We start from the raw sequence: 25,171 nt of genomic DNA, 5'->3' as shown, positions 1-25,171 counted from the left end.
TGGAAATCAATGTGCTGTAATTTAGGTACAGCTACATCTATAGAGTCTTTTCAGTGCCTTGTCCACAGATTGATGCTATTGGTTTGTTTTACTGTTCTGAGTATATTCTACCCACTTTAAATTGAGAGGCTGTTAAGATATAATCAAATTATTCAATTATTTTATTCGGGAGCAGGTGTACTGCGCTCCTTCTGGATGACTTCCTTCTGGAGGAAATCTGCTCTGCTTCATCCAATAAAGCAGCTCTCTCCACCTTGTTTGTGTGTGCTCCTTGATCAAGGGAGTGTCAGAATAAGCCCTTCACTTTCTCATACGAAGGATAGTAAAGCTGCCATACTCTTGAACATAGATGAATGGATTGTAACGTTATCAGCAGGTTCACCCTAAGTAACCTCTACTTTGTTTGAGAGATCTAGGATAGTCTTTCTCTTTAGGTGTTAGGTTACCTCTCTCTGGTGCCTCTCAAAGTGCAGAGCTCAGCACCAGGTTGGGTCTCTAGCTGTGCTATTTTACAGCCTCAATGACACACATTACTCTTGTTTTGTCTAGCTGGACCCCGTCAGGCTTGACATCCTGATAGACTGCAACTGGACATTTTAACTAGCCCTTAATGGGTTCAGTGTGAGGGTGTAAATTATGTTAAGGTGCGTCTCTGCCAGTCTAAAATCAAGTGTTTGGTTTAGCCATGACACAAGTCCACTGGTATCTCGTTTCTCTCATGAATGACATTATCAGGATTATACAGGGTAATTGCATGTTTAGTACAACAAGTCTTTAGGGAAGCCCTTGTGTGTGTGTGTGTGTGTGTGTGTGTACGTGTGTCTGTGTGTGTGCTTAGTCAGTACTGCCGCCGGTTATTGGGCTTTACGGGGGATCCCGGGGAACCCTGACCTCGGAGATGAAATACAGGCCCTCGGATGAGACGCCTGTCTCTAACTGGGGAACATAAAATGGTTGCAATAAAACTAAGGCTCATAAATTCTCCTGTAGGAAAAAAATACTGGTTGTATGTTCTAGATGTCAACACTGACCATAATTACAAGGTAATAAGGACACGGTGTAAGTGCTAAATCAATGGTGCTAACAAAGTGTTATTTTTAAGCTGTGATTTGATTGACTGCCAAGGTCTCAGAATGGAATAGCCACAGGCTGGTATCGTATGGCTGTGAACTGAGTAGAACATGCCGATTATATAAAAGGCTACCATCAATCATTATTGATCTCTTGCTTACTGTAAAGAGAGGCCTTTTTACAGTATTTGTTTCGTTTTTGAAAGGATGTCGTTTTTCGTGTGTGTGTATGTGCGTTTTTGTGTGTGTTTATGTGGAAATGAGAGTGAGAGTGAGTCTGTGTGTTTGTGTGTGTGTTATACACTGTATGTGCGTGTGAGTACATGTATATAATACGTTACGAATTATATACATGTACTCACATATGTACTCACTTCATATGCATTCCATTATTTATCTTGAATTAATCTGGCTGAGCCTGCCAGCGCGGTACCTGCCCTCCACTGCATCCTATAACAGTGCTTAATGTCGCCTACTGATACCAGAGGTAGAAACAAACCAAAATCCATCTTGTGTGTTTTTGCCTGAGATCTCTTTTTTTTGTACATTCTTTTTGCAAAGCTTTTTGCGCAATTGATTTACTTTCCAATGTAAAAGGGCAACACATTTTTTTCTGTGGTTTTACTACTTATTACAAGCAGCCACACTCTGTTACATTTCATAAATTATTTTTCCATTTGACCATTCCATAATTCATATATTTCAAGTAATATTGCATATTTTTAGCGCTCTACATATCACCATAACTAGCATGGAAATGATTATAGAATATAAGCGTAAAATTCATTTCCTGTAAAATGTCTGAAATCACCTAATGATTTCTCAGTTTCCTAAACATCTGCAGCATGTCCTTCGCTATTCTACGGTGTTGTCCAGCATTCCCAAGTTCTAATTTATGTCCCCGGAATCAAAAGACAGGTCAGCTGCCACATTCCTACGTTCCCGGAGGCACTCATGTATAACAGAGGGATGATGTGGGGAGAGATTTACGATGTCCACTCATCTAGGGTTCTTTAAACTCGAGCAACAACGCTATCTCTCCTCTAACTCTCAATCTCTCTATTTCTCTTTCTGTTGTCCAACCAGGACATATGCCTCAGAGTGTCAACCAATCCTGTGGGAGTTTAAAGTAGACAGCACAACTTCAGACAATGCTGTTCAGTTCAGGCCCGCTCAGTGGCTCGCTAGGGCTAACAAGAACATGGACACCACTGACACCTAGTGGCCATAGCTGGTATGTGTCCTCCCAGAGTGAGTGATACTGGGAATGTTTCATAGGTGACAGCACACACACGCCAAGGCTGATTTACACTATGTTTCACCCTAGATCAACATGGTCTTTGCTTTGCCTAGATGAAAGTGATTTACAGAATATAATATATTTTCTAGCAGGCAAAATCAATACACTTTATTATTGTGAAAATAATTTTAAAGCAGAATTGATGTGTTTGGAAATTAACACACACACACCGTTGTATAAAACAGAATAATTGAATTCAAATTCAGCCCCTCTATTTCCATAGGGTCATATCCCTAAACCGCCTGGAACCATGACAACCCTGTTTGGCCCTCTGCCCGAAGGTCACAACAACAGAATGCGGCCCAAGAAAAAGGGAAAGGGGCAAAACAATCAGATGGGAAAAGTCAACCAAAGAAAGACAAAGAGAGTTCCCTTTATCCCTTTGTGTGAACTCTGTCCCCCTCCCCTTTTCTCTCTCTCCCTTTTCTCTGACACACACCCCTTTAAAGACCCTGGCTGCCTTTGTGGTCATAGACACCAAGACGCTATAGACAGGCAAGACATCCTATTTACCACCCAAAGTAGCAGGGGGTGAGTCTGGGGTTTGGGGTCATTCAGAAGGCAGCGGTCATCTCTCGGTCAACTACAGTAGGTCATTATTCAGCCCAAGCCAATAGCCCAGATCCGTCCCAGAGCCCACCCCAATCCATTCTGCTTAATTTTTATAAATGAGGGGCGGCGTAAACAGCTATCATTACAGACACTCAGCGGCATACACAAATCCACTTTAAATTGCTATTAAGTTAAAGAGCCATCCTTAATCCCAAGCGGGCATTAGAAAGAAGCGAGTTGAATTTTTAAAATCGTATTTGCTCCTCTAGGTTTTAGGCCTCCCTCCTGCTTGGTCATCTTTCCACTTTGAGGCCCTGGTCTTGATTAAATTAAAAGATAGCTTAGAAAATATAATGGATAAAACACAATATTGTATGTTTTTTTAATTAGACATATTCCGCCAATAATTTAAGTTGGGTCTTAAAAACTCCATTGCTAGGAAGATTTGTTTATATGGTTTATCACGTTATCACGCCAAAATAACCTCAATGTTTTTCTGTAGCCATATGTTGTTGCTGTGTTTCTCAATCCCCTCAGGAATACCTGTGTGATCAAGATTCTGGAACTAGAATCAGGGTTAAACCAATCAGGTCCCCAGCCTGTAGAGGTGGCCATGTTTCTTTGTTAGGGTGACTGGTGGAGGGGGGAGCTGCAACACTGCAGTGTGTGTCTGATGATTGTGTGTGTGTGTAGGAGGGTGAAAGAGAGAGAGAGCGGACCATAAGAAGAAAGAGTGGAGGGGGTGGGGAGTGGGGTTGGAGGGGAAGGGGGTGTGGTGGAGGGAAGGAGTGGGGGTGGTAGGGAGGGAGGGAGGGAGGGAGGGAGGGAGGGAGGGAGGGAGGGAGAGATTGTAACACCCAGGCGGTGGGTTCAGCGGCAGGGCAATGAGAGACTTCCTGTGCTCCATCACGCCCAAGGCCTGCCTCAGTCAGCTGGTGGCCAAGGGAAGATGCCTCATGTGTCAGGCTTATTAGCACTCCTCCTGGTTTGGATGCATTTCTGTATGTGTCTGTGTGTGTTGGGCATACAAAGGGGTATACTTAGAAAAGAAAGAGTGCAAGTAAAGGGGGACCTTTGTCCTGGCATGGGACCCGATGTGGCCCTACACCTACACCTGTCCTCCGCAGGAGTCGGTCCAGCCTACCATCTCTCTCTCTTCAGGCATCGTTAGCTGTCAGTCTGTCCTCCAGTCGAACATGAGCGATGGTCCTATCAGGATGACACCATTAGCCAGCCCCCTGAGTGGTAAATAAACGATAGCGCCGGTACACTGCAGGTGTTGTCATGGCAACTCGCTCCGGCTCGCTCTCCTGGTGCCAGCCCCGCCCACACCCCCTCAGCGGAGGAGTCATGGGGAGGTCAACGAGTCAGCACGCCGCCACAACACGGCGCTGTACTCCCCACCGTGCACCCTCACTGGCCTGCCTTGAACCTCTGCATCCAGGGCCCAGGCCACGCCCAGTGCCCTGAACCTCTGCATCCAGGGCCCAGGCCACGCCCAGTGCCCTGAACCTCTGCATCCAGGGCCCAGGCCACGCCCAGTGCCCCCAACCTCTGCATCCAGGGCACAATGTGTTTCAACTGGAGAGCAGTGATGTTTTGTGTGTGTTATGGGGGCGGGGGTGCTCTACGTTATTTACAGTTTATATTTCACTTAAAATACTACCCCAATAGTTTTGGTGCAGGTTTTTTTCTTAATTTTACCATTCTAGAAAATTCAGTCGATAATTTATGAATTATACAACTATCAAACTGGCACATGTACAGTATACTTATTAAAGGGAAAGGTAGTGAGTTGGGCATTTGTCTTGTTTGAATACCTTCAGCCTCTATGGCAACCCCGCTTACAGCAGGTGTACTCTGGATGAACCCATATTAAGTACAGAGAAGATAGACTCTGCACGCTTGACAGGCTGCCTCTCCCATTCGCATCCTCCATGATGTAGCAGTTGTATTAAAATGGCGGCTCTGATAATCAGGAAGACCTTTCTCAATGAGAACTTGAGACTCCCTGCACAGATGGGCTATTTAGATAAATAAAACTTTCTGTCACTTAGGCTGGAAGAATTCGGTTGCAATCCCCCCTCCCCCTCCCTCCCCACCCAAGGGAGAGAAAGCGTTGCACTCCCTGTCTTTGATACAACCCTTCTCCATCTGTTTCTCTCTTCCTCTGTTCGCGTCTTTAGATTAATACAAAAAACGGTATCTTGGTTACAAAGCTGTTTTGTTCCGTCTTCAACTCAAGGTGCAAGCGAGGGAACGTTTCCCCATTTTAACGTCCCACCTGCATGCGGTGATTGTGGCCATACGTTCGGGATCTGTTCAGTCCCCAGAGCTCTGTGTTGGGTTTAGAGAGGGCACGGTGATGTAGTCTGTTTTACAGTGCTGGATGGATGATCTGCTTATCATGGCTAACTATACGTGCTCTGAGAACACTTCAGACGTGGGCCATCGGTCTAATCGGCCCATTCATCCTCCCTGTCCAGTCACCCCTCATTAAGAGCAGGTCTGGTTCTCATTCCTCCGGCTGGAATGGTGTGTCAGAGGTCTGTATGAGAAGACGAACCACGGAGGACGGTTCATTCATCATACCCAGAGAAGCGCAGGCAGCTGGGGAGGCTTGCTACAAACCCAGCCAGTCAGCTCTGCTTTTGATCAGGGTTAACCATGGACACCTTTGCATTAAAGAACGCCATTTTCAAGCTTTATGTTTACAATGTTTCTAACAAGTAAAACGGCCATACCTACGTGCCTTCTTTTTTTTTTTTTTTTTTTACAGAATAACTCTGCTTGTGTGTGTGCGTGTGCTTGTTCCTTCCTCCAACCTCCTGATACACAGCCGAGAGGTTGAATTTCCACATGCTGGTTCTCCATCAGCCTTAGAACAGGGAAGAGATGAGTGGCCTGGTTCTCCACTCCGTCAAGGTCTAAATGCATGTGGGCAGGTGCCTCTGCGCATCTGCTACTCCCAGCCCTAACGCCCCCCTGATCTTTGGCCACATATCGACCCAGCTGGAGCCCAACTGTTGTGATCAAATTATCTCGGCCGCTCCAAGTCTAAATCACAGAGGACACACAGGACACTTCAAACAGGGTATACTTTGTCGTTTTTTTGTTGTGACTGAGCCAATGGCAACTGCGTCATTAACATACGCAAAGGTTGTGCTTGGACTCAATCTTCTGTATGTATGAGACGATCGACAGGAAATCCATCTTGACGGTTGCTCTCGGTGTGTTTCAGGAGTACAACATCCATGGCTGGTGGGTTGGGGAGATCAACGGGACTGTCGGTATCGTCCCCAAGGACTTCCTTCTCCCAGCGTATATCCTTTGAGGTTCTTAACACCCTAGAATTACCACTCTATAGAGCCTTTTAACCATTTAGTCTTTCGGTGAACTAACAGTTTGCTGGGCACTTGTTAGACACAATACTCAAAAGTGGTTGACTGACAATTGACGACACCTGCTGGTCAGAATGAGTACTGCATAAAACAAATGACAAAAAGCTTTCTTGGTAAACTGGCATGACATTTGGTACTTATTGTATACCTCATGTCACAGCAGGCTATTGGAAAGTGATTTTAAATATAATAATCTTCAAATAAAACAGCAGTATGATGTTTTTTTTGTCTTTCTTTCAGAGTTGCTGTTATGGACAAATAAGTTGGAGCTCCATCTGAACAACCAGGCATGATAAACTGCAAATGTGTTGTATTCCTGTTTACAGTGTCTGTAAATGTATAACTAATGTATAGTTAACTATGGGAAAACATAATGCCTGTGCAACCACCTGTTATCATTTTTCATATGAACCACAAGGTGTCAGACTTGTCACTATCCTATTTATCAGTTCTGTTCGTAATTATGTTTGACAGTCTACGACAAAATAATAGAGTGAATGTGTCTATAATTGCAGTGTATTCAGAGTAGAGACGAAAAGTACAAGTTTAATGGGTTGTAAACTCCATTTATTTCTAACGAGTCGATAGTATATCAATGTAACATACTGTCTTTTTAGTATTTCTGTTCAAACAAATCTTCAACTTCGTATTCTGGCCCTTGAACATCCCATAGTTGACATTAGAATGAAATGTATAAACTGTCATTTTGTTTTCATGCACATTAATTAAAACTACAATAAAATTGTGACAGGTCAAAATGCAGAACTAAGTTTTACGGCTTTACAGAAGTAGCTGTAAACATAGGAACCATAGAACCAACATGTATTACCAAGCTGTGTGGTTTTAAGGTAACATCAGTGAAACCTGCACACCTGTGCTTCCTTCAGTAGTTCAACGAACATTTTCATTTTCACATCCATGGGACATGCAACAGGGAAGCAGTACATCAAACTGATGGAAAAGCCCTACAACAATCAGCATGAAAGCGATACTAAAGAGAAATTAAATGTAAAATTCTATGTGATAAAATTACAAATAAAAAGACTCCGGGTCCCTTTCAAAATCATTAAATAAAAATTAAATAACCAGGCAACAGTATAGCTAAATAAAATGTGTTATACAGCCCACTCCAGATAAGCCCACAAACACAGAGATGTTTGTGTGTGTTTCTCAGTGTATGTATGAAGAAGCTAAAAGCACAAACGTCCATAGGTGTGACAGTGACATGGCTATTACACCAATACGTCAACCTCCACAATGAGTTAGTGTCTATGCCACATGAAGCTTAACTGGTCATTGGCATGTGTCAACATGATGAAAAACAAAGGAGTCCTTAAGCACTTCATTTATGACAAAGCCAAGATGCTAATAAAGCTAATGTTTGGCAGAATGCCCCTTTTTGACTCAAACTATGACTGGAACATTCAGTAGATCTTCCATCTGAAACTCCACAAACACAGTACTCAACCATGCACCAGGTTCCTAGATGCCAACGTCAAGTTTCAGGCACTTTCCCTATGAATCATTGACCAGGATATGGGTTACATGTTGAGGCACAACAACCTGTAGTGTTGAATTGACTCACTTCCTCAGTTGTTTCAATAGAGGAGGCAGGAGATCCTGGAGAGCTGTGGGTTGTCATTCCAACCCTAATCCAGTACATCGTGTTATAATCATTCGCTGGTTGCGAAGCAGAATCATGTTTGTCACAACTGGGGATGAAGTGAAAACCTACAGGGAGGTAGCTCTCTAGGAATAGGGTCGAACAGCCCTGTTTCAAAATGACAAACACAAAAGCCAAACCTCTGTAAACTAGCACTGCCCACACTCTATGCTGCACAGTTGTGGAGGTTAGAGAGCTTTTGGTAAAGACCTGGGAGAACAAGAATCTGAAACGCAGTGTAAGGGTGTCTTTGGCAGAGCTAACCCACTGTCCATTGTTCAGTCTGAGTGAGTGTGCAGAGATAGCTCGAGTTCTTTGTCCTGGTTCACAGTCAGGTTAGCATCAGCTGCAGAGTCATACACTTCCCTCTCATGACTTTTCAATGTGACTTCACTATCTGGCTCCGTAGTCAACAAAATGACCTCCTCTGTGGAATGCTCATCGGATGACTCAAGATGATTATTCTCTTGGACTTCAAAGGTGTGTGTCTCCTCCACAACTTCTACCATCCCTAAGGGCAACTGCTCCAGGGTTTGAGCTGGATAACTATTGGTCATATAGGAGATTTCTTCCTCATCTCGAGCCTTGACACAAACAATCTCTTCCTGAACGCTGTTAGCTTCGTCAGAGCTGTCCTGCTGTGGGGGATCGTCAGTAGCTTTCTCTCTAGCGTCTGTGTCGCAAAACGCCACGCCTGTGCTGTCTGTGCTGTGGTGATCCTCCTCAGGTTCTGTTTCGTGGAACCCATTTGTCCCGAGGCTGAGCTCCACATGGTTGGCATCCCCAATCATCAAATCCGCAACACTACTGTCCTCAGATGATGTCTCTCTTTGACTCTGCCTATCGAGCTCCGTCTCCTGAAGGACGTCTATCTCTTCGTCGCTGTCGCCCTCATCAACATCTACCTCTACAATGTTGTTCTCTTGGGTTTCCTCCTGACCATTCTGGGGCTCTAAGGCAGTCTCCACGTGGTGGTCTTCCTCGTGATGGGTTTCTGAGTGGGGATCTGCCTCGTGAAGATGTTCCCCGCCGTCGTCCTGTTGCCCGGGTTCGTGGGCGTCTTCTCCTGAGCTGGGCTCCTGGAGCGTGTCGTCGACCTGAGTCGACGTCACATGACGGGCTTGCTCTCCAACTGCCGTGTCAAGAGTCTCCCCTGGACATTCCACCTCATGGCAGACCGCCTCACAGGTACTGTGTGTGTGTGGAATCCTCTCTTCGGTGTGTTGTCCCTTAAGCACTTTCTCCACAACCACCAGACACTCCTCCTCAACACCTTCTAAACAGTGGACTTCCACAGACGTTTGCCGTCTACAGTCCACCTGGTGGCCCCCAGCAGAGGTGGTCTCCACCGGGCAGTGCATCTCCAGGCGGCTGCCCTCCTGGAGGGCGATTAAGGAAGGTGAGGTGCTCTGTAACACCCCAGTGTCTGTGTCATGGAGATCACTGGTGGACTCCTCGGTGTGAACGCCCTCGGGGTCAGAGGACGTCAGCGACACGGGGCCGGGGAGCACTTCACTGGGCAAGGTCGGCAGGTGAGGAGCAGGACTTTGGAAGAGGAAAGAGACAACCATGAAAAAACACTTGACAAACTGACAAGGAAATGGTTTTGATTTAACCTTCAGTTTGTTATTGTCCCAAATGTTTAAAAGGCCCTCTGACTCTCCGTCTAACGTACACGCTATATGTGGGCAGAGTCGTAAAAGGGTCAGGTCAGGAATCTAATCTTACCTCTCCATGGACTCATAAGGCACAGGGGTCGGAGTCCTCTCTGGGATCACATCCTCCTCCTGGGCCCAGCCTTGATTGGACGATGCATAGGTGAGGATGGCATCAGTCACAGTGTAGGGAGTGTGGCCCTGCACACAGTCCTGAATGTGGCCTATTGGCAGCTGGGTCTGCAGGAACAGATGAAGCTGGCTGTCTGACAGGCACACTGTCATGTGCAGCACTCTGCAAAGTAAAACACACGCACACAATCAATGCAAAAGTCAATAAAAGATTGTGCTGGAGCTTTTTCCGGAAAGATTGTTAAGTGTAATCAGTGTACAGAGCATTACAAAGTTGGTGTTGATCCACCTCAATGGTCTCTGGTGTAGCGATAAGAATATGCCCAAACATACACACTGTGCCGTTGACTTTAAATGATAAACTAACTTGTCCAGGAAGGACTGCAAGCCTTTTCTCCTCTTCTCTAAGAACTCCTCATTTATGAAGGAGAAATAGGATTTGCTGGGTAGGTCTGGAACCTGCCTGTGAGACAGAAAAGGGACAGAGAATCTCATTATTTAGCACTACACTTTATTATTATACCGTCAATGCTGTTCTGAATTGAGCTTTACAGTTAGGATGACACTAAGACGTACACCAAGCCACAGTTCTTCTGCATCTTCTTTTTGAGCCAGACAAACTCGCTGTAACGCCTGCGCACGCACGACGTCTTGGCGGTGAAGGCCTTGCTGTTGGTCTGTGAGGAAAGAAAAGGGGGAAACATCCTATTACGAGATGATGCTTCATCTTGATTCAGACAGAAAACACCCAATAATTATCAGCCAATGCCTGCCATGTAGACGCACTACAAAACAAACAGAAACATTTATGGATGCCTTTCATGGCTGTTTTTCTCTCAATATAGTGCAATCATTTGAAAGCCAGTGTGAGCAATCATGCGATTGTGCTGACTCATTCCCAACTTTTTTTCTATACTAAGGCCTATGCTAACCTAAGTGATTCATGGCTAAGTGCACGAAGACAACCAGAATGACCACTGTTCAGCTTTTTACAGTCTGTGGTTTCATGGTGGGTGAAAACAGAACAGACCACACCTTGCTTTTAAAATGCCATCGTAGAGCAATAATCAGTTTCCCAGTGATACAATTCAGTTCCAGAATAGCTGATAAGTTTCAAGTAAAATCAATAATGTTACCTGCTGGTGCACAACCTGCTGCACAACCTGCTGGGTTATAACAACTCTTGACTACTCTTTCAGTTTTTTAAGGATGTAGAAATTGAAACTATTTTCAATTACGTTGAGACATGTTTGTTCAGACAAACATAGCAGTGCAATGAGTCAGACCTCATGAGGGATAGACTGGAGCATCAAATATGCATGATGAACAACGGTCACAAGGTGGTTAAGGATTTCCAGACGCACAAGCATAAATAGCAAAGTTCTAGCCTTTGTGTCGACACAGCATTTTAAACCATACGTCCTCTGACTCAACACATCAGGATTACACCCTACAAAACTGAAAACATATGACCCATGGCAACTGCATTTGTCACAACAACAGGATTAGGTTTAGGGTCTAGGCTAACAGTACAAGGAAAAGGCCCTTTCAAAATGCATCCCATACCTATATTGTTATTATTATTGACAACAGCGCTTCTTGTACAGCAGCTCACAATGTAAGGTAGAATACTCACGTGGAGGAATATCTTGAAGTCCACATACGAATTCCAAGAGCCTTGATTCTGAACGCGAGGGTCTTGGACCCGCACGGCGATAAACTCCTGCCGACAACAACAAAAACATTAATTAAGGACCACATCAATCCTGAGCCGGGAGGTTAAGAAAGCATACGCAGTCATATTATTCCTTTTGCTGTTATCCTTTTTTCCCTCTTAACATTGTTGTTACTTAATTCAGTTCGTAGATTTGCATGTCTTACACTCACTTTAATACCCAAGATGATACCGTGTGCTAACTTTTAGGTATCTTGAAGATCTGTTAGGCGAATATATTATAAATATATTTCCCTATGTATTAGAATAAACAAATAGCCGAGGATGGGAACTCACATCTTCTTCGTAACTCCTAATCATCCTATAATTTCCCACGTTGCACAGGACACATCTTAAATGAAAAACAAAATAAGGTTAGAGATGTAACTGTTGAGCATCACTGCATTTAGGTACTGGTCCACTAAGAATATATTTTCTCGAACAAAGGTTTATTCGCTTAAAAAAAAAAAGGCACTCACATTAGTATTTCCTTCTAGTCGCTAAAGAGTTTAAAGACAAAAGTGTAACATGCAGTAGCCAATCGCTTTCTCATGCATTTAGTCTACGAATGTTGTATTTGTTTCTGTTGTTTATCTATTCACGTGAAGAAAAAACCGCAGTCTACTGGGTGCGCTGGCTGAGAATAACCTACCCCTCGGTTCCAGAAGCTAACTAGACTTTCACTACCTCCTCCTGCCTTGACAACCCCTCTACAGTAAGTATATAACAAAGTTCAATTCGCATCATCATTTTTTCCCCACACACACATCCACCCATGGATTAGCTAGCCTAGTTAATAGACTAACACATAGCTAGTTCTGACACACGTTCTACTTAATCGCTTTGCTTTCACAAATCATAATTGTGTTTCCAGCTTTAAATTGTGGTACCAAAATTACTTGTCTAGCCTAAAACTGTTGTCTAGAACTTAATTTCTAACGTTATAGCTAGTGTAGCTATCTAGCCAAATTACACTTGCTAGTATTACTTACTTTAAAATAGTATCTTCAAGTTATCCGAGAACAGTGACGACTAGATAAATAGATGAATATCCCATATTTTTTTGAACTAGTGTATTCGGAATGAAATGTTCCGATCTATAAATGATGGAATGCCACTCCTCACAACAACTACTTCACGTGACTCGCACTACAAGTTCTGTGCACACCAACGCAATTTCCGTTTCCGGATGCATGGGGGTTATAAAAATAGGTTTTTACAGAGCCCGTCTACGGATGGATACCCATATTATACATTCTCTGGTTCTTATCATCGTGCCACCAGGCAACACGAGTAGCCTAGTCAGTTGCTGCTAATGCATTCTAAAGTACAGTAAAAACGTAGACTGCTAAAAATGCCCGCATATTTAGGCCAAATCTAATGCAAACAAAAAGCGCCTATTTAAGAGGTCCATTCGTTTAATCATTTTCTAAAATCCATTCATGTCCTCCCGTGGGTGGAGCTGTCAAATAATCTTATTCCGGAACAACTAACAAGTGCTTTAGAAAATATTTGTCGGAGTACTTTCTAAAACTAAGCATACATACTGTAGTCATACATGTCGTTTTCATTCAAATCTGTTCAAATGCACTTGCACAAATTATGAACTAGAGAAGTAGGCTGTTTATCTTACGTACCCTTGAAGCACAGTAAATATGTTTAAACTGAAATTACAATAGACTTACTCTGCTGTGAGAACCATCGTATACTAATAGCCGTTTCATAGTAATTACATTTGTTATATGGGCCTAAGTTCTGGGGAAATCAGAAGCGCCCCTATACACCGCGGTGCCCCCCCGGTTTATGAAACAACTAGGGGGGCGTATCCTCTACATTGGACCAGTTTTCGGCACGTTTACATTTGATTTAATAGGTGTACAGCGATTGAAATTTAGGATATTCTAAACAGTAATTTGGTCACAATAATAAATTAAACCGCACGTTAGTACTTTAGTAGCCTCGAAGAAAACATTAGGTTGAGGTGAGTAACATCCTTGCATGATCTTACGGACATGTGTTGAAGAAAAATCTGTAGCGGGGTAGCTAGCGTAGCTAACCTTAGCTAGCTAGCGAGCCCAAGAATGACGATTTTCATTTAAAAATCAACAATAAAAATGGGAGATTAAACCTATTGTCAAAATCTAACTGTGTTTATCAATCTATATGTGTCTGAATGGTAATTGCATTAGCAAATGCATAATCCCTCTCATACTTGGCACATTTTGGACTGTCCTGGTCGGTGCAGCTTTTGTTGTCTCTAGAAACCAATATGGAGGAGGATTTGAGTGTTGGCGCCCGGAGTTCTTAGCTACTGTAGCTAGTCAGCTAACGACATCAAATGATAATTAAGCCCTAATGTGGATCCAGTTTAAGATAGATGAATTAATTACACGTTTCAAGCACCATACTATAACCGCGGTCAGCTGGCTGTTTTCTCCGTCCAGATGTTGCACGAGCCATCAAGCTGTGCAGCATCTCTTAGCAAGGTTTCTCTCGCTCAATAGCTATCTGCCTAGGCATCACAATTCAAGAAACACCGTAATTGGCCCATGAATACTATTTATATTTACATATTATGACATTGCAGGGACAGACAAGCTTTTGGAAAACTGTAAAGCAATACAAAAAAAAAATACAAAATCATAACGCTTGTTCAACGTTGTATAAATCTTGTATGGTTTTATTAGGGGATTTTTTACGTGTATTTATTATCATGTTTTAGTTCCAGTTCACCTAATGAGGGGGGGCCCTGTGAACACTGACATTTCAGGGCACCCTCCATGAATCCCAATCTATGAATTATGTTCTTTCTCCTGTTTCTCCATCACACCCAACTCATGATGTTGACCAGGAACCCGCTGGTCCCTAGTCTACCCGAGTATGAGCCAGACTTCAGAACCCTCGAAGGATTCTCCCCCTGTCACTGAAGGTCCTCTAGTATTTTTGAAATGGACAAATTATTATATGTTGACATAAGGGAGCACTTGATTTTCAAGCTGCTTTGCTTGGTAGCAAAACTACTACTGCAGTTAGTTCTGGGGTCCGGTTTAGGTTGCCACTGGTTAAGGTCCACCCCAAATGTGTTTCAATGAATGTTCTTGGATAGAAAATGTTATCAGTGGTAATGCTGTAAAGAACTGCACCCCCTGCAGGTTAAATGAAAAGTTAGCACTTAAAATGTCAGTATCACCTTCATCAGAGAGGACATCCTCATTGGTGGTGATTTCCTGCTCGTTGTCCCTGCACCCACAGAACCGACTCAGTCGGAGGTCGCTATGACAACGGAGGAGCCCACGGATAAAAAGGCTGACAATGCGGTGGAGGAAGAGGAGGAGGAAGAATATGTGGTGGAGAAGGTCTTGAACCGGCGGGTGGTGAAAGGGAGGGTGGACTACCTCCTTAAGTGGAAAGGCTTTTCAGAGTGAGTTCATGTGATGATGGCATATCCATTTAATCTGACTCTTGTCAGTGACTGCTCAGGCTGGGTAAAAAGCTTGCCATTGAGGGAAAAGGAAGTTATGGTGTTTGTGCTTCCTTCTCCAGTGATGACAACACATGGGAGCCAGAGGATAATTTGGATTGTCCAGACTTGATTGCAGAGTTTCTGCAGTCGCAGAAATCAGCCCAAGAGTCTTCGGGCAAGAGGAAGGCGACAGAATCCAGTGCAGACGGAGAGGAGGGCCGACCGAAAAAGAAAAAGGAAGACGTAAGTCCTCATGATCAAAGTGTTTTCGCAAACGGAATCCCCATTTCCTGTGTCCCAATTCATAACCTTTTCCCCTGAAGTGTGCACTTGTCTACTAGTTTAGGGTTGGGCAATGTCTAGATATATATATATATATATATATATATATATATATATATATATATATATATTTTAAAAAAATCCAAACGTCCGGGTGATGCCAACACCTCATAAAGGGTAAGGGGGGTCGTGAGTGTGAAACCAACTGGAGGTGGAAACAACTGGAGCTTGTTGGTTGCTAAGTCTGGGTTGGACGCGTGTCCAGATCTTGAGTACAGTGCTACTGTTGTTTATTGCCCCAATAGTGTCTTTGGCCCCCCCAGGGGATGGTGCAATACTGGATTTGGATTCAAAGAGTATGACGATGACATCACACACGCACACACTTTCGTCGCAGTCAGTTACATTTCAGCCTTTCAGTAAAGTGCCCTTCCAAAATGTGTGGATCCTTCCAAAATGTAAGTATTTTGTCGAACAACTAAACCTCTGTCAATGTTTTTGTCATTGCCGCATTCTGTCCCGAATAGAAAACCTCTGACGGTCGTCGACGCAGCCACCGCTGGGTCATAGTGAAAAAGGCGAACAATACCAGTGTGAAGCCAAGGAAGGGAAGGAGAGCAGCTCCAACCCCCAAACCCAGAACCCCGACCAGAGCTCCTAAGCTTGGCAAGGGAGTGAGCAAAAAACCTGCTGTAAAGATGCAACATGCAGAACCCAACAGCAGCAAAAGTTGTTTTCTCTGCACCCGCAATAAAGGAAGGAAGGTGTCTCAAATGTGCTCCTCCTGTCAGAAGTCTGTCTGCCCCCAGCATAGCGCAACAAAAATAGTGTGTTTTCACTGTCTGTAAGTTATATATTCTTGAGTTGACTATGTAACAATGATGATACTGTTGTTCTGTTTGACCTTCCAAGTATGCTTTGAATTCTGTTTTGTAAACTTTGCATATGAAAAATAAAATGGATTTGAATTTAGTGGTCTGATCAGAGCTTTTCTGTAAAAGCCTAATGGGTAAAGTTGCCATACCATTCCATACATTTGAACTATATGAATGCTGCCTTGCAGTTTAATTTCTAGTACTCTAGAAACTGGAGTTCAATGTTGCCTTGAATAAGTAGCTTATAATGTTGCTTTGGCGTTGGCCACATCATTAAGTGGCTGCAATCAATGGTTCTCCCAATTTAACTTTTTATTGCCCAATCCTAAACCATTCTTCAATTTGGAGGAATAGGATTGGTGAACGCACATGTTCCATCACCAATCCTAAACGTTCTGAAATAAATATCTAGAAAAATGGACAAGTGCACACTTCAACCTCAAGTATGCAAATTGAAATGCAGGGATTGACTGGAGTTGAATCTTGTCTTCCAGCCAGAGAAACTAAGGGGCTTTGCTCGAGGTTTGGATCCAGAGAGGATTATTGGTGCCACTGACTCCACTGGGGAACTCATGTTTCTCATGAAATGGTTGGTATCTCCCTGTGTTATGTGGCCACAGAGGTCTAATCCAATTTAATGTAAGTCATAGTCACTGATCGTTCACTATGATTCTTGACGTTGACACAGTGGCATGCATGTACCAATTCTTTGTAGTAGGTCGTTGCACCACTCAAGGTTTTGTCAACATCACCTGTCCTTATAGGAAGAATTCTGACGAAGCAGACCTAGTACCTGCAAAGGAAGCAAACATGAAGTGTCCACAGGTGGTCATCGCTTTTTATGAGGAGCGGCTTACATGGCACTCATATCCAACTGAGGAGGAGAAGAAAGACGACAAGAACTAAAAAAAAGTAGTTTGAAGGAGTGATGTGTTAATGTTGCATACTTATTAGGTAGCATACTGGGCAGGGGCAGGTGAGCTGTAGATATAGGGACTGGGACAGAAGACAACATTTTGACTCTGTCTCAAATACCACCCACTACGTACAACTCTTATCTGGATATTATAAAAATTAGTATATACATACACTAAGGGTATGCTTGAGGTGACTCAACCCAGGGAAATGCCAGATTCATTGTTACATTTGTAATTCTCCAGTGAAGGTTTATTTGGAAACTCCCAGAAATACTTTCGCAAACCACTTGATAAAGCCTTTTCTGCTATCACATTGTATTGTGGAGATGTTACCAGGTATGGTTTAACAAACAAGACAGCAGTATCACTTTGTGTCTAACCGTATTGTTTTGAAGCTGTTGCAAAGCACTTTTCATTTGCTCATCTTGAGATTTGTAATAGTGGATACTTATGACATTTCTTAAATCGTGTACTTTCACTGTTCATTTGTTCTGGTTATCATTTGAATTCACATTTTCATGAACAGCTCTTTCTCGTCTGTTTCCGGAAAATAAACCACCTTTTGTTACAACTATTGTCACACTTTTTAAAAACAAGAATGTATAATAGTTAATGAATCAACATGGGTAGCAAGCAAATGCATTCTTCAATGAATGGAACCAATGACACAGTCACAGGTGAAAATAAAGACACTTTATTAATCCGTCAAAGAACAATCCCAGATTGCCAGCAAATATTGAAAGAAAATAAAGGGGATAAGTGGGAAGAGGATGGACGACGACAACCAAACTCCAGAAATCAAGACAAGAACACAAAATACAAACACAATGACATGAAAATATTTACAGAACAAACAATACATTAAACAAAAGCAGTGCAATAAGATGGTAGTAGCTTGATAGTGGCAATTGCATCGATTTGAAATGCAAGTCAGTATTTCCAATTGAACACTGGAAAACATGCCTGAATATGTCAAATAATTCAGATATTCAGATTAGAGGACTTGTACAACTCAATGCCCTCATTTGTCTCATTTGTAAATGTGGAAACAGGCAAAACAGGTGTATGCTCAGCAACAAAGAGTTATTAACTACAAACAACATTGTTTTAAAAACAGCATTGTACTTGGCATTGTGGGCCTTGATGACAAGAACCATGAAAACAATGTTAATGAATGACATCCTTGCGAATGTAGCAACAATTTCAATTTAGTTGCCCATTTTTTAATTTTTTTATTTTTTTTTATTTGGAGCACGCGCTGAAACACAATTGTTAACCCCAACAACAACACAAAAACAGGCAACAGCACTTCTGACGTCCTGAAAACAGTACATTAACCCTTGTTCTCAAAACGAAATCAAGATGTGTGCTTGGGAAACAAAGGTGTTGAAAACAAGGTGTTCACTTCAAACATTCTACTTGTCAGATCACTCAGTTTGATTAAATTGGTTTACTTTTGTTAACTACACAAACTTATTACTGTTAACTATAATAGCTGACAGCAAGGGTTTACAGTAGTTCAAAATCAACTGAATCTTGTCAATTGTCTTAGGTAACTATCAATAGAATGACAACATTACCAAGTAACTCCTTCATAGACTAACACTGCAATTATTAGACTTCCAAAATCTTACTCCTAGTTTATGCTTACCCGGGTCACAATTCAAGAAACCAAACCAAAGAACTTAAGTGATGGGTTTGAATTGTAATTTGCAGGTGGTTCTTCAGCAGGACTTGTAATTCACACAGTACTAACTCAAGAGGATGACCTACCACCACTAGATTGAGTTTCCCTTTGCCTACCATGTTATAACAGGTGCAAAAACACGGTAGTTTCAATGCAATATTCGATGCAGACCTTCCAAATGGTTGATATGAAGCTAGACCAATAACCTACTTAAATAATGCAGATCAGGAGCATGAGCTAGAGACTTAACAGCTGCATCTTTAAACCTGCAGCAAAAAGAGAAGTCAGAGAGACACAGCAAAATGCATACAGCCAAGCCTTAGAAGGACAAATTACAGTGCTATGTATAGGTTTACAGAAGCTGATACATTTCATAATGCAAGTGTGTGCCTCCTTCCTCTAGGTCCACCTCCTATACTCTTCATGCTCCGCCATCACATGGACTAAATAACCGCCAGCCCAACAACGCTTTTTTTTCCTTCCACCTTCTTCTCGTTCCAGTGTCCTCTCTACGACAGATTAAATCTCTAAAGGGACCTCCAACTTAAAGTGGTTGACATTGTCCTATTAAAAACACACACCGGATGACTGCAGTGTTAAACCACCTAGACCGGTGTATAGAGTTTAAGTGAAGTGCACCATACAACCTTTGGTTAGTAGTGGTGTTAATGGTTTCTTATATGGACTTTCTTTACATTGTTTGGTATTTCTACTCTTTAAACTTTCCAAAGCCATTACTTAGGTTTTCCTCAATCAGGACCTTTCAGCTCCTCAGTAACTTCAACAATCATTCCAGAGTTCTGAAGGACAGGCTTGATCTATCAATCCTTGATCAGACTAATGATGAATGATTTTCAAACATCACTTGATGCCAGTCCTTCATAACATAATCCTTTTCTTCTACACTCGTTGTGTGCCATGGGTTCAGAGCAGGTTGTTTTTCAAATAGCTCTTCATAAGACATCTCCTTCCCTTCAAATCTGTATACTTTCCTTTTTCCTCCACCTACACAAGAAAAAAAATCAGTACTCAAGTGGAGAACCTCCGCTTCTAAGACGTTTCCAGAAGAAAACGCAGGAACCAAAGAAGGAAAGGGGGGTAAAAACCAATGCAGGACGAGTCGTCAACAATACTATTATTCTTATCCCCAGAATCTTCTCAAAGTAAAAAGGACATCTCTTGCGTCTGCAGAAATCGTTCTTACTGATTTAGCGAAAATGAAAGAATAGGCAGGAGCTAGCCTCTCACTTCTTTTTGTCCTTCTGTTTTTTCTCGGGCTTCCGTGTCTGCTCTGCTGTCATGCTGCGGGGCATGATCAGAACGCTCCCATCAGCACTGTACTGCAGCGAGTACTCGCTCGGAGGGTAGGGCCGGCCCTCCTCATCCCGGAGCTGGGTGAACACTTCCTGGTAGAGGCTTTGTACCTTCTGCTTCATCTGACGGATGGACCGGATGAACTCCATCTTCTCCTTCAACAGACGGGCCTTGTCACGCCTCAGGTCGTGGACCCCTTGCTCAAGGTTAATGATAGTATCCAGCTTTCGCTTGCGGCAGTTCTGTGCTGCCATTTTATTCTTTCCACGTCTGCGAATGTCGCGGATGAGGGCCAGTTGGCCCTCACTTAGGTTATGCTTAGCCAAAAGCTCATTAAACTCCTCCACGGGCAAATTAATAATTTTTTCATTGGAAAACGGAATCTTCATGGCTCGGGCTCTGCGTTCATCACGACTTGACTGCTTGTCCAGGAAGTCCTGTGGAGGCTGAAGCTTAGATTGTTGCTGCTGCTTGTCGCGCCCCATTTTCTTAACAGAGGGAATGGGTAGCTCTGGGTGGTCCTCGGAGAATGACGAGGACAACGGTAGGTTGTAAGTGTGATTGTGGTTGATGTTGTCAAGCTGAGGGAGACCATGGAATTGGGAAGGGTCCTGGTAACTCATGCGGCACAGTTTGCTGTATTCAGGTTGGTAGCCCCCGACAGCCCCTTCCTCAGTTTCAACAGTTGCTGCCTCAGAGTCAGTACTGTATCCCACCGCCCCTTCTTCCGAGAAGGTGGCAGAGGTGGAGGATGAGGATGCTGCCGATGAACAGGAAGTCTCAGAGCTGCTCGGGGAAGCTGGGCTGTGGCTAGAGTCCAAGGAGAGACCAGAGTCAGAGTCGAGCTCGTCTTCCAACTGAGAGGCCTGGGCCTGGCTAAAGCCTTCCTCCATGGCTAGGTCCAGAAGGCTGATCTCATCGAGCATTGACTCCTCCAGCAAACTGGTGAAAGGATCAGGCAACACAGGGGTGGAGGTAATGTTATTGGTACTGTTCAGGGGTGGTGGGAGAAAGAGTCCAGTAAGGTTTGTGGCTCCAAAGGTGGTGTTGACATTGGAGGAGTTGCTGGAGGCCAGGTTAAGCATGGTGGGCTGTGAAGTGCTGGTAGTATCCAGCTGTGGGTTAAAGAGGGTGGGGAAGTCCTGGCTGCAGCTAGGAAGGGAGGCCTGGTGAAGGCTGACATCTTGGTTGATGAGATTGGAGCGAGAAAGTCCAAAACTTGGAGTAGAGCCTGACTCGGCCACGGTGCTAGCATTACTAGCACTGCTCGTGTTGGAACCGAGGAGGGAGTTCTCTGAGTTGTTAACTTCCATTTCCTGCAAAGATATTTAATTAGTGCAAGGCCAAATTGTAACCGAGAGACCCCTATGGAACCAGGAGAGGGGTTAGGTTAAAGTGCATACCTGTAGCTCCATGATGGCCATGATGTCTTGCCACTGTTGCTCCAGATCCAACTGGGGCTGAGGCTGGGGCAGCGGGGGAGGAAGAGGAAGCCCCTGAGATGTGGACGGAGCTTCTTCATTGGAGACTGCCACAGGAGTCACAACTGGGGCAGGAAACTGATCAAACAGGACAGACATGAACCTTGAATTCAAGGCCATTCAAATGATTGACATTTTGCGAGAATAGAGAAGAAAAGCAACAACGGGAAGAAGCTCTTCTAAATGTCAACAATCTCTTTTTTTTTTTTTTTTTTTTTTGACGTCAGCTATTCACCTCAGACTCTTCTCCAAATGGGAAGGTGGCTTCTAGGAGACGCAGGCATTCTTGTAGGGACAGTGAGGTCTGAGTGCCAAGGCCTGGGAGCTGGGGGAAGGAGACAGCACAGTACATGGGTCACGTGGGCAAGACAATAAACATTCAACTAAGATGGAACAAATCCATTTTAGATTCCATGCTCAGTAAGAACATCCATGGCCAAGTAGATTGTGTGTTCGTCACAATGTTTATCCCATTTATGTTTAGTCATTTAGCAGACGCTCTTATCCAGAGCGACTTACAGTAAGTACAGGGACATTCCCCCCAAGGCAAGTCGGGTGAAGTGCCTTGCCCGAGGACACTTGGCACGGCCAGGAATCGAACCGGCAACATTCTGATTACTAGCTTGATTCCCTAACTGCTCAGGCACCTGACTCCCTGATTTAGTTGTGGCCAATACCAATACGTACTTGTTCTGGTATGCTCTCCCCTGTCTCTCCATCCACAGGTGGGGCATCTTGAAGGTTTACTCCATTCCTCCAGCTCTCTTGCACCTCCGCCCCTTCCTCCTTCTCCGCAGGGCTGGGCTTCTCCTCCTCACTCTCCTTCTGGCGGCTGCTGTAGTTGAACACTTCTCTTCCTGCCCCAAGGTCAATGTCCTGTCGCCACAGGATGTCAATCAAATCAATGTCCTGTAAAAGCAGGAGACAGCAGATCACAGGGATGTTTGGTTCATTTATAAAAGTAGCAATGTCATGCAAACATGACAACGTATCTAGCATGGTGTTATGTCAGCAAGTGAAAGACTCAGATCATTATATGGCCTGAACAATGGCTTAGTGTGCCACATAAGAGCAGTGGTCCTATGACCATCGGGTGAACGAATGCTTTATTTCAAGATGAAATGATTTAATCACCATGTCCATCTGCATCAATTAGAACTACACATTTCAGACTAAACCAAGAAGCCTACCTCAACCACTGCATTTTCACTCACGCAGTAAAATTATATTCTACATCACTGAACCTAAGTTCAAGTATTATTTTAATGCAAGCACTGTGCCTAAGCTTGCTCTTGTTTTTAATGAGGCAGATATCAAGGCTCCAAAAACCTCTTTGGTGAGGTCATCGTTGCTGTCCCTGTTGCCCTGCTGCTGGCTGTCCTCGGGGGCCACAGCTCCTTGGCTGTCTGCTCCACTAAGGTTGTAAGTTGACTCAGGCGCTCCGCCACCACCTCTCATGGCCGGGGCTTCAGGGTTGTTCACGTCCTCTAGGCCGGCCCCATTGTCTAGGGTGATGCTGGGGCTGGACTGGCTGGCGGCAGACACCACAGTCTCAGGGTCACGGTGCACCAGCCAGGTGCTCAGCTCAGTGCTGGGCACCGACAGACGATCCAGCGAGCGCACCTGATTCAGCAGACGGCGGGTGGTAAAGAACTGGTCGAGGTCCACACTCTTGGGATGGATGCCATAGCCGTCCAGCGTGTTGCGGAGGTTGTGGAACTGTGTCTGGGTGTAGGCTGAGCTGGGGCCCAGTATGATCTCTCTCAGTGGGGGCAGCTGATTGCTCAGGTAGGTATCCACGTCCACCCGCACCCCAATGAGACTCAGAAGGATGGTGAACTGAATCAGGCCCTCTGTGAAGTACTTTTTCAGGTAAAGCATTTCTTTACAAAGGAAAAAGTTGAAAGTAAAAAATAAAATAAAAACGGGACTCACTACAGCACAGCAATACTGAACACTTAATGTAAACTGTGATAAGAAAAATTAAAAGTCCAAAAAAAATCTATAGGAGGATGAGGGACAGATCTTTTCAAGTGTTTAACTTGCTAGGTGTTATCTAGTTTGGACACAATATCAATCAAAAAGCAAATGTGGTCCCCAGTCTTCCTTTTTAGTATGTCCTCCCATACCTACAAGGATGAACAAAGAAGATCAACATCTCCTTAGTCATTAAACTGCAACGGACAACCTCAAAAAGAATGACTATAAAAAAAACAAGAAAGCTTTGCACAAATATTTACATGTATACAATTCAACATACATTTCCTAACACGATAATCGAACGACCACCCCGACTGAGCTAGCAATCTAAAAAAAGCTAGTAGACTACTGTACATGTACAGTACCTAGCTAACCAACTGACCTGAAGATGGGCGTCAGTCACTAACGTAACGTTAACTATGTTTGTTGAAGCTGTTCGATGACAAGTTAATCGGAATTTAAATGAATCACACCATCCAGTGCAAGATCTTTTTCGAAAGGAGACTCTTGTGAAGGTGAACGAGGCGAGGGAGTCTCGGGATCTCCAGCTGTGCTATTGCTACTAGCTTGCTATAAATCGTTGTACCATGTCCATCTATCTTAAGGAACTGGCCTCTATCCCTACCTCTAAGTATTGTGTTGAGTATAGCTCCGTTGACAAACTGGCATAACTATACATGGTGATTGTGTCTTATAACTAGCTAAAACATCAGTGGCTTGCTACCGGTATTTTGACGCCCACTGCCCGTGTGTGTTGACAGCGTTCACTTCCGCTCTCGGCTTAGAGCAAACTCCCTAGCAACAAGTGGTGCAAAGGTGATTGATAGAAAGACGAGCCACTCGCAGCCCTACGATAAGACTGTATTACGGGATCCTCATACATTCTGGCCAATGGACAAGAGGGATGTTTAGACCACAGCAACAGGGGAGGGGTTAGCTAAAATACTATCCAGCTAGCTACAATATTATACGTTTTAATGGATTTCGTACACACTGTCATTTTAACGTAACGTTGGGGTTATAACTATCAAAAGCACATTATGCAGACTAGCCATATCAGGCAAATGCAACATCAGCTGACTTTGATTGATGGTAACACAAACACCAGCTAAACTCCAGGCTAACTTTGCTATTCTACTGTAAGCTACCGATACCCTGCGAAAAGCCTGTATTTTATACTTACGCTTGAGGTTTTTATTAATGTATCTGTGTGCCCACAAGTCGACCACCTTCTGTAATCATTAGTGAATTCCAGTAGGTTTATCAAAACGTCTTTATAGAATCACCCAATGACATTATCCACCCTCTTTCCTTATTGAATGGCCCACCATGACTTGCAAAATTCCCAACTTGCTAGCTGGAAAGCTACCTACCTAGCAGCGACGCATCTGACACCAAAACACGCTTTCCTACAGAGCATGCGTAGAACATTCTAGGGCGCACTGAAAAAAAACAAAAATATCAATGCCGATGCATCTATATTGTAAAAGTCGCATACTGTGTTTTAATTTATTACTATATTACGGTGTAAACAGATTTCAAATATAATTTCACAAAAAATGCTACAAATAAAATGTTATATGATCAAAATACATAAAACCAAGTTGATTAGAATTGTTTACCTAAACAAATGTTTTTATAAATATTACACAATTTTCACAGGTTTAAACAGAGGGGGGGGGGGG

General features: G+C 43.6%; 4 protein-coding genes across 12 annotated transcripts in view; 2 read left to right on the top strand and 2 right to left on the bottom strand.

Moving 5' to 3' along the window:
* skap1 (src kinase associated phosphoprotein 1) overlaps positions 1-6,893 on the top strand; it is a 43,750-nt gene extending 36,857 nt beyond the window's left edge. For 4 of the 5 annotated variants that reach the window (XM_084670704.1, XM_084670699.1, XM_084670703.1 and 1 more), the window contains 2 exons: positions 6,164-6,257; positions 6,564-6,893. In XM_084670704.1, the coding sequence (XP_084526830.1) occupies positions 6,164-6,256 (93 nt within the window). In that variant the 3' untranslated portion in view covers position 6,257; positions 6,564-6,893. Of the gene's footprint in view, positions 1-2,156; positions 2,292-6,163; positions 6,258-6,563 lie in introns of those variants that run through there. The other variant, XM_084670701.1, reaches the window with a different exon arrangement.
* A 565-nt stretch (positions 6,894-7,458) lies between these two features.
* Positions 7,459-14,324, bottom strand: snx11 (sorting nexin 11). 2 transcript variants are annotated; one of them, XM_084670698.1, is made up of 7 exons: positions 13,700-14,324; positions 11,785-11,839; positions 11,410-11,496; positions 10,350-10,450; positions 10,141-10,236; positions 9,715-9,936; positions 7,459-9,531 (listed from the first exon to the last, which is right to left on the bottom strand). In XM_084670698.1, the coding sequence occupies exons 2-7, from the start codon at positions 11,806-11,808 to the stop codon at positions 8,265-8,267; spliced, it is 1,797 nt and encodes a 598-aa protein (XP_084526824.1). In that variant the 5' UTR covers positions 11,809-11,839; positions 13,700-14,324; the 3' UTR covers positions 7,459-8,264. The 2 variants fall into 2 exon arrangements, with proteins under 2 accessions (XP_084526824.1, XP_084526823.1); XM_084670697.1 differs by lacking the exon at positions 13,700-14,324 and adding an exon at positions 12,480-13,147.
* cbx1b (chromobox homolog 1b (HP1 beta homolog Drosophila)) lies at positions 13,231-17,579 on the top strand. Of its 2 annotated transcripts, XM_084670710.1 has the most exons (6): positions 13,231-13,468; positions 14,339-14,416; positions 14,740-14,908; positions 15,031-15,193; positions 16,602-16,696; positions 16,872-17,579. In XM_084670710.1, the coding sequence occupies exons 2-6, from the start codon at positions 14,368-14,370 to the stop codon at positions 17,011-17,013; spliced, it is 618 nt and encodes a 205-aa protein (XP_084526836.1). In that variant the 5' UTR covers positions 13,231-13,468; positions 14,339-14,367; the 3' UTR covers positions 17,014-17,579. The 2 variants fall into 2 exon arrangements, with proteins under 2 accessions (XP_084526836.1, XP_084526835.1); XM_084670709.1 differs by lacking the exons at positions 16,602-16,696; positions 16,872-17,579 and adding an exon at positions 15,760-16,204 and having other exon boundaries at positions 13,251-13,468.
* A 119-nt stretch (positions 17,580-17,698) lies between these two features.
* nfe2l1b (nfe2 like bZIP transcription factor 1b) lies at positions 17,699-25,140 on the bottom strand. Of its 3 annotated transcripts, none has more exons than XM_084669492.1 (6): positions 24,860-25,140; positions 22,836-23,635; positions 22,194-22,415; positions 21,742-21,831; positions 21,429-21,584; positions 17,699-21,341 (listed from the first exon to the last, which is right to left on the bottom strand). In XM_084669492.1, exons 2-6 carry the CDS (start codon positions 23,385-23,387, stop codon positions 19,956-19,958), a joined length of 2,406 nt encoding a protein of 801 aa, XP_084525618.1. In that variant the 5' UTR covers positions 23,388-23,635; positions 24,860-25,140; the 3' UTR covers positions 17,699-19,955. The 3 variants fall into 3 exon arrangements, with proteins under 3 accessions (XP_084525618.1, XP_084525615.1, XP_084525617.1); XM_084669489.1 differs by lacking the exon at positions 24,860-25,140 and adding an exon at positions 24,670-24,848; XM_084669491.1 differs by lacking the exon at positions 24,860-25,140 and adding an exon at positions 23,869-24,654.
* Between the last annotated feature and the right edge of the window lie 31 nt (positions 25,141-25,171).

Source organism: Hypomesus nipponensis, chromosome 13 (assembly GCF_054491055.1).
Source record: "Hypomesus nipponensis isolate SF chromosome 13, ASM5449105v1, whole genome shotgun sequence".
Classification (NCBI taxonomy): domain Eukaryota; kingdom Metazoa; phylum Chordata; class Actinopteri; order Osmeriformes; family Osmeridae; genus Hypomesus; species Hypomesus nipponensis.
The sequence above is the reverse complement of the archived record's forward strand: the minus strand, read 5'-3'. Positions and strand labels throughout refer to the sequence as shown.

Coding starts and splice junctions, on each gene's coding strand:
- nfe2l1b (XM_084669492.1), bottom strand. CDS start 23,387: ATGCTTTACCTGAAAAAGTACTTCACAGAGGGCCTGATTCAGTTCACC. Junction 22,416..22,835: donor ACGATGACCTCACCAAAGAG/GTTTTTGGAGCC, acceptor CTGCTTTTACAG/GACATTGATTTGATTGACAT. Junction 21,342..21,428: donor TGGCCATCATGGAGCTACAG/GTATGCACTTTA, acceptor ATATCTTTGCAG/GAAATGGAAGTTAACAACTC.
- cbx1b (XM_084670709.1), top strand. CDS start 14,368: ATGAGCCAGACTTCAGAACCCTCGAAGGATTCTCCCCCTGTCACTGAA. Junction 14,417..14,739: donor TTCTCCCCCTGTCACTGAAG/GTCCTCTAGTAT, acceptor CTGCACCCACAG/AACCGACTCAGTCGGAGGTC. Junction 14,909..15,030: donor AAGTGGAAAGGCTTTTCAGA/GTGAGTTCATGT, acceptor TTCCTTCTCCAG/TGATGACAACACATGGGAGC.
- snx11 (XM_084670698.1), bottom strand. CDS start 11,808: ATGATTAGGAGTTACGAAGAAGAT. Junction 11,497..11,784: donor TTAGGAGTTACGAAGAAGAT/GTGAGTTCCCAT, acceptor TGTTGTCGGCAG/GAGTTTATCGCCGTGCGGGT. Junction 10,237..10,349: donor CAGAAGAACTGTGGCTTGGT/GTACGTCTTAGT, acceptor TCTGTCTCACAG/GCAGGTTCCAGACCTACCCA.